Here is an 11,182-nt window from a genome sequence, read left to right on the forward strand (position 1 = left end):
TCCCACATCAGAGGCCTGCTGGGGAAAATTCAGTGGGATGGCGCAGGTAAAGGGCCTCAGGGCTGTGCATGGGTCCCAGGGAGCCCTGGACAAGTCCTGAGGGTGACTCCTCCTCAGTGCCTCAGACCAACTGCCCCTTGGCCTGGACAGCTCTGTCCGGACGGTGATACGCTGGCCTTTCCTCCTGACCTGAGAGTCAGCACCGACTCATCACAGAGGCATCTCTCCGGTCCCCTTTGTCTCCTGATCTTTTTCACAGTTTCTATAGCACCGTCGTTAGAGCATTCTCCATTATCTGAAACCATCTTTCTGGTCTCTCTTCCCCTACTGAATTGTTGGTCTTGTGACCATTGTATCCCCAGTATCTAAAACGGCATCTCGGGTAAAAATGTCTAATATTTTGAAATGAAATACTAACAAATAATAATTTCTAAATGGATGCAAGGTCTAAAATGTAATAATTTAAACCACATACATGCTTGAAAATGGAATGGATTATCGTTCTGGAAAGAAGAAACTTTTATAAATGCGTCCAATTTCAAAAGTTAGCTCAGGATTAATACATTTAGTTCTCTAAAAATATGTCATTGACTTACCATGTTGAAAAATGCCATAAACAAAGTCAAAGGCAAAGGACAAGCTGAAGGGAATACTTGTTAATAGTATCCTGCAAAAAGATGCTAATACAAAGAGGATCTAAATATATGCATGATTTCTATTATTATAGTGTAAAACTAAAAAGTGAAAAATTAAAATGCAACAGAGCTCCCCCAAAATTCAACCCAGGTGATACAAATTAACTGTATATCAAATAAACAATGGAACCATCGGAAGAAAATGATTCGTTTCTGTAACTTTAGCACATAGTATTTCGATCACACAGTTCTAATGGATGTACTCTAAAAACAAAGCTACAAAGAAACATTAACTTTTCATGGACACTGGAAACTTTCGAACAGAGTAAAATTTGTATGCTTTTACCACACTAGAGGATAGATGTGGTGAAGTGCTTGACTACAGTAACTTATTTCACTACACGTATCCAAACATATCATGTTATTGTAGCTGGGCCTGCTGGCATATGTCTGTAATCCAAGCGACTCAGGAGGCTGAGGCAGAAGGATCCCAAATTCAAAGCTAAAGCTAACCTAGACAATTTAGAAAGAGCTTGTCTCAATGTAGGAAGGAAGGGAGGGAAGGATAAGGGAAAAGAGGGAGGAGGGAAAGGGAAGGAAGGAAAGAAGCGGGCAGGCTGGGATGTAACTCAGTGGTAGAGTCCTTGTCTAGCGTGTATCAAGTACTGGGCTCAAGCCTCAGTACTGAAAGAAAAAAAAAAAAACCTGGAGGAGTAGCTCAGTGCAGATGCTGTAGGTTCAGTCTTCAGTACATGCACACACACATGCACACACACATGCACACACACAGGCACACACACACGCGCACACACACACACATGAAACTAAAACCAAAAGCATCATATGGTATGCCTTTTATATATACAATAAAAATAATCTTGTTACTCACACTGTTTATAGTGTCTTTTTAAAATTATTATACATAGATTGCATAATAAGGCGTATGATTACATTGCCTTTGGAAAGCAAGATTTCCAGTGCAAAAACACAAGTAAAAAGTCAAATAAGTAAGAAAAAAGTTTTAATCTTTCACTAAAATAATAATCACTATGAAGACACAATTCATTTTTTTCTCTCCCTAAAAAAAATGGATTCTAAGTTTTGTCCATTAAAAAACCCAGAAGAAATGACACCCCAGAAATAACAGACACTCCCAGTACCCTGACGGCAGTCTCTAAGCACACACATTGCAGCATTCTCCTGGAAAAAAATGGGTGGCTCCAAGCATGGGGCAGTGTCTACAGGGTGAGCCTCACACGTCCTGGTGTACAAGGAAATGCTGAAGATACCATGCAATCCAGGGCCATGTCTAAAGGATATGGTAACCAACGTGAAGGGCTACCTCTAGCCTTAAATAAAACCACCTACATGTTATAAAAAAAAAACAAAACCTGTAACTGATCAAATCAAAGAAGTGTATATAACTTCATAGGTTCATAATGATTTTTTTTTAAACTAAAAACTCAGTCTCAACCAGGCGCGGTGGCACACACGCCTGCAATCCCAGCAGTTGGGAGGCTGAAGCAGCAGGATCACTTCAAGTTCAAGACCAGCCTGGGCTACAAAGCGAGCTCAAGGCCAGTCTGAACTGCCTAGCAGGACTCTGTCTCAAAAAGACAAAAAAAAAACCTCAGTCTCTATTTGGGTGTTGTTAACAAGGCCACTCAATATTGTTATAAAGTCTCATAACAGGAAAGGCTCAAACATATATCCCACCTTTCCTGCATGAAATATGTTTCAATATAATGAAATAGTTGGTGATAGGGGGCTTTTATAGAAGTCCAACTAATAAATATAGAAAGAATGACTAAATTTTCAACATTTTGCTACTTAGACCACTGGAACTAGGCAATAAATCATTTATGGAGAATTTTTTTTATTTTACAGAAAAAGAGTAAAACAAAATTTCATAACAAAATAATAGGAGAATAACCATAGTTAATACACTGAATATTTTTATCTCTAAAGTAGTTCATCAGCATACAAGATACGGGCTTAAAAAATTCTCCAAATGATATTAGCACAAACCTTTCTTTTCAATGCTTTGGAGAATTTTTATTTATTTATTTATTTATTTTGGTTTTTCTCCGGTACCAGGAACTGAACTCACGACCTTGCGCTTGCCAGGCAGGCGCTTTTGCCGCTGAGCTAAATCCCCAGCCCTTTGGAGAATTTTTAAATGGAAGGATAGGGCTCTATTCCCCACAAAGGAAGCAAATACATTAATTAATTAAAATTTTAAAATGAACAGAATGGAGGGATCGAGCTGACACTGCTGGGAGCCAGTGGTCAATCTTAGCATCAGTAAAAGTGATCAACTAATCCGCTGCATATCTCTTGGTATGATTCAATACCCACGGAGCGCTCACCACCTGTACCCTATTCTTACCCCTCCCAAGCTTCCCAAAACTGAACTTAAATTCAATGAAGTCTTTAGGTCTAAGTTAATAGTTCAGAAAATGAAGGAAAAGAAAGGGGGAAGTAAGTAAACAGTCTCATGAGGAAAGAGCCGGTCAAATCAAGAACCTGGGTGCACTTATGGAATATGTTATGATTTTATTACAAATCACGAGTATAAAAGACTAGGGGAAACAGAGCTGTTACAGAACTTTAAATATTTGACAGACAAAAGAGCCAAGTGGCAAGCAGCCCTTGCTTGGATCCTGAGCCAAACAAATCAAGTAATTGACATTTTTTTAATTTTGAGAAATTTGAAAGTAGATTTTAAAGGATAATAAGAAACTATTAATTTTGCTAAGTACAGAGGCAGTTTATTTTTAAGTCTTTACTGATTAAAGACGATGTATCTGTAGTACTGATGATGAGATGACATGATTTCCAGGATTTGTTTTTACATATCCTAGCAAGAAAAAAGTATGAGTGGGTGAGGTTTAACAGAAGCGATCTGCTTTGCAAAACACTGAAACCTACTGAAGCTAGATAAGGAAATATGTTTGTGGTCAAATTTTTCCATAATAAAAAAGTTTCAACAGTAATGTGTTAAGGGATAAGCACTTTCTCTGTAATAGATGAAAAATTTCCCACCAGACACACACTAGCACATTCTGGGCTAAGGTCTTACTGATCCCACACCCAGGTAACGGAGCTGCATCACATGTGAGAAACCTGCAGTAATTCCTTCTCCTAACCTTTCAAAGCAAGTACATTTCACAAATGGACAACGTGCAGGAAGAAACACTCTTCATTGTGATGTGCTGGCCAGCACAAACACGCCATGAAACTCGGGGGAAACTGAAGTTCTAAGTTTTGCTAGGCATTTAATTGTGAATTTTAGGTAAATATACTAAGAACTGTTAAATACACCCAATGCTGGAAAATACACAGGATGATTCACATAATCATATATTAATGGCAGTAAAGTTAACTGTCATTCACTCCATAGACGGTCATTGGTTAGTGTGCATCAAGAATTAAATATATATCTCGGTCCTGGGGGTCGATCCATACAAATAATTTAAAGGAGGAAAATACCTTTACAGACATTCATTGCAACACTACTAAAACACCAGAAATAATCTAAATATGCCTAGTGAACACAGTTAGCTGTCTCCAATATCTAGGACCATAAATAAAGCTTCAGGGGACATCTTCCGGCACGTACCATTTTACCTTTTATAATTTGTTTACATAAAATCCTAATGGAAAGATGGCTATTTTTTAAGTTATGGTAAAAACATACTTCTTTTTTTTTTTTTTTGTACCAGGACTCGAACTCATGACCTCAGGCTTGCCAGGCAAACGCTTATGCCACTGAGCCATATCCCCGGTCCCGGTAAAAATATAAAATAATATGGGGAAATGCTTAATTAAAAAAGAATTTGAGGCATTCTATAACTTAGGCATGCATTTCAATATGAGTAAATGTAGAAAAATATTCATAAGAAAAACTGTTATATAGCTTCAACAAGATAATAAGTTATACATGAAATTTTCCATAATCTCCTTGTGCTAGCTTTACATTTAAAAAGGAAAGTAGAATAAACTAATTCATCTTCAAGCACCTCCGGTAGGACCTAGCCATTCTTCCTTCATATACACAGAGGGTTAGGAATTAAGCGGCTAGTTCCCTCCTTCTCACCGGAACACACTGAACTGACCATGAGAGCAGGAACTGTTGCCGTCACTGTAGCCCTGGTACCCACAATAGTTTCATTATAAATGTCAGATGGGTAGACGTGAACGATATTACAGTAGTGAAGGAAGGTGTGACCACTGGCTCCAGAAGTATGCTATCGTTGGAGCCTCCCTTCGCCCCTGACTACAAATGTCTACATAGGTAAAGGATGTTCCTCAGTGTGTACTAGGACAGGTGGCCTAAAAGGCAAGTGAAATTATCAGTAATACCAGCTCTACAGCTCTGGCTTTGGGGTGTTTCCTCTCAGGGCTCTATTCACAGTACTAGGTTAAAGTTAAATTATTGGGGCTGGGGATATAGCTCAGCGACACAGTGCCTGCTTGGCAAGCACAAGGTCCTGAGTTCAATTCCCAATACCAAAATTAATTAATTAATTAATTTCATTACTCACAGCAACCCTTTGCAGTAGATTTTCACCCTATTTTACAAAGGGAAAAGGGGAAGCTCAGAAAAGTTACTCATAACTAGCTAGTCACAGAGGAGACCTAAATTCAGCTCACACCCATCACATAAATGCATCCTGAGCTTAACCACTCTGCAGAACCGAGTCCACCAGCCGAGTCCTAGATAAACTAGCCCACTTCACACGCCCGCCTGAAACAGCATGCACAGTGGACTGTAAAACAGTCTCCGCAAGAGAAGTTTCTCTAGAAATCTACCCTGACAGCAGCGGCCAGATCACAAAATTACAACAGGAGCAACCAGAGGTTGGGACCCAAATCATGTAGCTGCTGTTTTTTTCCCCTGTCTCTGTCACTCTTTGACATGCCTTGCTTTGTTCTACTAGGCTTTCTTTGAAAAGCAGATCATTTGGCAGAATTCTGAGGCCTACAGATCCAAGGATCTTAATAGTAACTTTATATGCTGTCTGGTGTTCTGCCTCTAAACCCCTGAGACACACGCGAGCACATTGTACTTTCCTTTTTACTTTTTCAAAGGATTTTTAGACTCTGCACCAGGAACACCGAACGCAGGAAGTTCCGTTATTTAAGGAGAACAAACATAACTATCTTTCTTGCTCTTGTGTGATACATGACTCTTAAACTTCTGTGTGCGTCACCCGCTTGAGAACGTGTCAAAATGCCAACTGCGGGGTCCTCTGCTCACCCTGCCTGCGGTGGAGCCCAAGAGTCTGCACCGTGCCCAGGTCCCCTATAAGGCTGCTGCTGCATAAAGCAAACAGCAAGGAACTGACCTCGCCTATAGGTAGGCACTACTCGGAAAGCCTGGGACGCACCGAGTAACCTGGGGATGACCGTCAGCTAGGCTTCTACCGGGCAGCTGGTCTCCAAGGTGAGCGAGCAGGGAAGGAGCAGCCTCTGTTTCAAGCTGGGTGCAGCTCAGGAGGGGAGAGGAATCAAGCGCCATCAGCCAACTTGCTGTGACACCCCTGCACTTAGTAATACAATAAGTTATTGGGGAAGTTTCACCTCTTGCTTCCCCAGGGGCTCACTCTGGGGCTGATTCCCTCTGGAGGGTGAATGAGAAACACTGGTAATTAAAAGTATCAGGCAGAGTGCAGGAGGATGTTTGTACTCTGCTGAGCCCCTGGGCCACAGGGGAAATCAGGGCGCGCCTGCACGGCCTGGATAATGAACAGTTAGAAAGAAAGACAGGTAGGCACTGAGGACCTCGTCCCTGGTGGAGGATATTAAGGTCCAGTGTGCTTACAAACTTGAGGCTTGCAGAGAAACTTCTGTGAACTGAAGAAAACACGCAGATGATCCTAATTTCCCAGGAGACCCCACGGTTAAACTGTCATTACTGAAACTCTGTGTGCCACTATACGACTTGGGGCGAAAGGCAGGAAGCCACCTACTTAGCGGGCGGGTCCTACGGTAGGAGAGCCGCTGGGAGACAGCCAGGGTTGAACATGGAGATGCTAGCCAAGTGGAGCTTTTGGTTAACAAATGGCCCTTTCTGCCAGGCGCTGCCATTATAAGCATGTTTTCAGCATAGTTTCATGTTTACATGAAGCCATAAATGAGCCATTACTCGGCCTTCTCTGTAGTTACTCGGCCTTCTCTGATTAAAGGGCCATTTAATCAAGGACAATGAAACTAGCTACCTTTATTACGCTTCTGGACATTTTATGGATTGAGTATTTTTCTTTTACATCTAGTTCATCTCTACTTAAAAAATGTCTGTGGCTTGTTGTTCTGCTTCTAGGCATCTTCCACATCATAATCACCCATGGCCAGTACTGACTTGCCAACTCTTCCACCCAACTCTCAGACTTCTATGCCCACCAGTAAATTCACTGTGACATACTTCAGTATGGTTTAGATCATCTCAATGAAAGACACGGCTTAAATGAAGTCCGATCTAGAAATGAAATGCCTAACAACTGTGAAACACACTGCACAAGATTCGGTGAACAAGCAAATTATGAAAAAGCACTCTGCCCGTGGGTTATGTCAGTGCTACCACCTCCGGGTCTCCTCGGTCAAATAAAGCACGTGTGGTTACAAGGAAAGTAAAGAGCTCCAGCAGCAGAAGAGGAACTGACTCTCAGTCAAGGGGCAGTTGGGATGCTACAGAAAAAACCTGGAATTTGCAGAAATGAGAACAAAGCTTAAATCCCATCTCCTTAGTCTTCTTGTTGCATGACTTTAAGAAAATAATTTTAGCTCCCTGAGGTTCAGAATTTTCATCCAAAACTTGCTAAAATATGGAAAAACACTTTTCTCTCTAGAGGGTGGCAGGGATTAAATGAAGAATAGTGTCCAATATACAAGTCTCCACGTTGGCAAAAAAACCCGAACACACAGGATTATTTTCACTCCCTCCTGCACCACCACTAACAGCACATTTAGGGATTTATTAAAACTGTAAAGAGCTATAAGGAAACAGAAACAAGGAAATGAGATGCCACTATGCAAATATCAATAAAGTTTTTAAAACAGTAACTAGGCTGAAAGAGTGGGAACTAGACGGGTGTGGTGGCACATGCCTGTAATCCCAGCACTCAGGAAGCTGAGGCAGGAGGGTCGTTGCGAGTCCAAGACCAGCCTGGGCTACAAAGTGAACTCAAGGCCAGCCTGAACTGCATAGCGAGACCCTGTCTCAAAAAGACAAATCAAAAAAAGAAAAAAAAAAGTGGGAACTAAATACACACGTGCGCGCGCGCGCACACACACACACACACACACACACACAAACACATATATATAGTAAATAAACTGGAACTTATATCTTCACAGATGGGAAATGTCAATAAAAATCAGCCATCCTGAACTAACATCAGAGGGGCTCAGGGGCCTTTCAAGGCTAGAAACAAGATTGCTTTAAAGTTTGAGGAGCCACTGGAGGACCAGACGTCTCATGCTACCCAAAAGTGCAGAGGTTATTCCAGGAAATATTAAGCCCAAGACTCTCAGTGCTCAGCGATGTCGGTACCAACCAGAGAGAAGTCGGCTGTCTAACTGAAGATGGGAGTTAATGAAACACTGACAAGCTCAATGGTGAGACCCTCATTCCCTCCACCTTTTCCTCTTATTAACCTCAGAATGCTGCAGAGAGCGTCTCTTTCGTAAACTGACTCTGGATAAAAGACCGAGGACTGTAATATCCAGAGGTCCTCCAACAAAGGACAGAGAGTGTCCTAGCGGAACACTACATGGCTGGGTCTGCCAATGAGCAAGTTCATCCGTACCCACAAAGGCTTCTGATCAGGGTTTCAAATGTGCAATTATCAGTTAGGGACAAACAACCAGGGCCCACTAGCATCCGGCAAAGACCAGTGCAAAAATAAGTAAGATGCCAAGGTGTAATAAAAATCAAATTCCAAGTTGGACTTCAAGGCATCCTTAGAACAGGTAGCCAAGCACTATCTACAGACATCAAACCCTGAGGATATAAAACAGGTAAAGAAAAGGGACAACCAAGACTGATTTAAAAAAAAAAAAACAAAAAACCTGCTATGTATATTGTACTAGCACCAGGAGGGGTGAGATATGGCCCCTGACAACTTCACATCAAGAGAGGAGCTTCCAGCCAGGCACAAGGGTGCAGGCCTGGCCCTATGATCCCAGTACTCTGGGAGGCTAAGGCAGGAAGACCAGAAGAGCCCAGCCTGGGCAACTTGGCAACTTATCAAGACCCTGTCTCAAAATTCTTTACAGAAAAAGAGGGGATGTAACTCAGTGTGAAGGCTTTGGGTTCAGACTCCTGTACTAAAAAGGGGCAGGGGTCCTCCACTAGCTCACTCAGATTATGATATCTGCATGCCCTGCCGACCGTACCGCTGATGATCTCTGACTCATCCCTGGAAACATCTGTAGTTGGAAGCCTGGACTGTGAAAAGAGGAACAAAGAGCAGATCAGCAGGGCACCACTGGCCGCAAGAGGAAAGTGCGAGTTTCCTCATGGAAAACGAGAGTGAAGGCCGATCCAGAACCATTTTGATCATATCTAAGGGATCGCCCGGAAGGAATGATGGAGCCCCTGCGAATAAAGATCTGAGCAACTGACCCTCAAAGCCACGTGACACAGGAAGAACAACCAGCTGTGATGCACAGGGTAGTTAGGAGTGCGCCACTGGACCGGGACTTGACCTACGCAAGGCAGAGCTGAACATGATCGGGTCTGGAGAGCTCCAAGCCAAGCTCACAGCACTGCTAGAGAAGTCAGAGCTGCCCTGCCCGCCTTTCCTCTGCCTCCCCATGTGTCAGCCTTGGAAACAGGGTGCAGTAGGGGTCGGATGGTGGGTGCTGAAGGCCTTGGGAAGGTGAGAGGTCACACCACCTTGCTGCTTCCTAGAGCTTTGAAGTCCTGCCAGTGAGAAGGAGTGGTTTTCCACTTTCTGTAATTTATTTACTGTTAAAAAGGATACTGCGACACTGAATTACCTTAGGACTTAGTTTTTGTGCTTTTAATCTTAAATTAAGTTTACATTTAGAATTCTTTATTAAGAGCAATCAGAAGACCTGGGGCCGCACCAAGCTTTTATTTAGGAAAGAGAAGTACACCCCTCCCTTTTCATTCTAAAAGGGCAGGAAGACACAAAAGAAGTCTTTTCACTCCATACATGAGTTAGATTTATTCAAAGCAAGCATAAAAAGAAGTCAGAGTAAAACTGAGACAATTCAAAAAAAAAAGCTTGCAAAGAGTGAAAAGCAGGTCATGTATAAAGGATGGGGTAAGAATAAAATATTAGCAGAAATGTGTTGATTATGGGAGCCGGCAGATGGTGAAGCAACATTACCAGGATGGTTAGGGACGCAGCCCCGACCCTGACCCTGTCCTACCTTCTGAGCCAAACACCTCTCCACAGTGCGCGCAGAAAAAGTGCTCAGGGTGCCAGGTCTGGTTCATTGCCGTCAGCACTCGCTGGAACAGGCACAACAGAGAGACGTTAGAAGATGCCGGAAGGCCACGTTGGACGTGTCCTGGCTTCGCGTGGGTGACCGGATGCCACACGCGCAGAGTCACTTACGTCCAGGATGGGAGCTGCGCAGTAGGCACAGCGTGGCGAGAAGAGGTGGTGGTAGTCCTTGGGGCAGTAGGCCATGCCGCTCCGCTCGAAGAAGGCACTGGTGCCGATCTCTTTCTTGCAGTGAGTACAGACGAAGTGCTCTGGATGCCACGACTGCCCCAGAGCATGGATCACCTGGGGTAGGGGCGACACCGAGCCTGAGTGGAGAGCTGGTGGATGGCCAAGGCCCAGAGGGGGCGCAGCTCTCGAGGGTGCCCTGCACACCGCATTCCACCCCTGCTCTTCCACAGCACGGAGGTTCAGACCCGGCTTCCACCCCAGGTGGCTATGGTCTGCAGGAAATGGTTTCCAGGTTGGTCTCTGATCAAAGCCTACAAGCGTTCTCTACCACTCTACTGCCCCGGGGGCCTGGGGAGGAACAACATGGCGCCCACTGGTGATGGACGAAAAGTGACTGCAGCCTCGCGCGAAAGGGACCCTGGGAGAGGAAAAGGTCAAATGCGTTTCTGCTCTATTGCTCTGGCACTCGGCTCTTGTCCCATGCATTGGTCTGGACATCCCTTTTCATGGATTTGATGAAGGATGATAGAGAGCAAGTCTGCAGCTATGATTGGAAGCCACGTTTGGCTAAAAATTGTCACCAATCTATTTAGATCAGAAGTATTTGAACAAGGGTCATCCCAGTAAAGGCAGTGCAGAGAACTCAAATTCCAGAGTTAAGATCCTGCTAGTGTCAAACCTGACATCTAATTATTTCTAGACCTCTGGCATCAGTGAAAGTCTCTGAGCTCTGTTTCCTCATCTTTATAAAGGGAACAATAACAGAACCTCCTTGAAAGGCTAAGGACAAGTACTTTAGAGGGGGGCTGGGGATTTAGCTCAGCGGCAAAAGCGCCTGCCTGGCAAGCGCAAGGTCGTGAGTTCAGTTCCCGGTACCGGAGAAAAACAAAAACA

The 11,182-nt window shown here is 43.5% G+C and overlaps 1 protein-coding gene across 5 annotated transcripts in view; it reads right to left on the bottom strand.

Moving 5' to 3' along the window:
* The window catches only part of Lpxn (leupaxin), a 40,661-nt gene that overhangs the window by 2,124 nt on the left and 27,355 nt on the right, over nucleotides 1-11,182 (bottom strand). For all 5 annotated transcript variants that reach the window (XM_013506480.1, XM_005408039.2, XM_013506481.1 and 2 more), the window contains 2 exons: nucleotides 10,229-10,402; nucleotides 10,041-10,122 (listed from right to left, as the gene is read on the bottom strand). In XM_013506480.1, the coding sequence (XP_013361934.1) occupies nucleotides 10,041-10,122; nucleotides 10,229-10,402 (256 nt within the window). The remainder of the gene's footprint in view (nucleotides 1-10,040; nucleotides 10,123-10,228; nucleotides 10,403-11,182) is intronic.

The sequence above is a fragment of the Chinchilla lanigera genome, unplaced genomic scaffold, assembly GCF_000276665.1.
Source record: "Chinchilla lanigera isolate Chin_1 unplaced genomic scaffold, ChiLan1.0 scaffold00110, whole genome shotgun sequence".
In the NCBI taxonomy this organism is placed as follows: domain Eukaryota; kingdom Metazoa; phylum Chordata; class Mammalia; order Rodentia; family Chinchillidae; genus Chinchilla; species Chinchilla lanigera.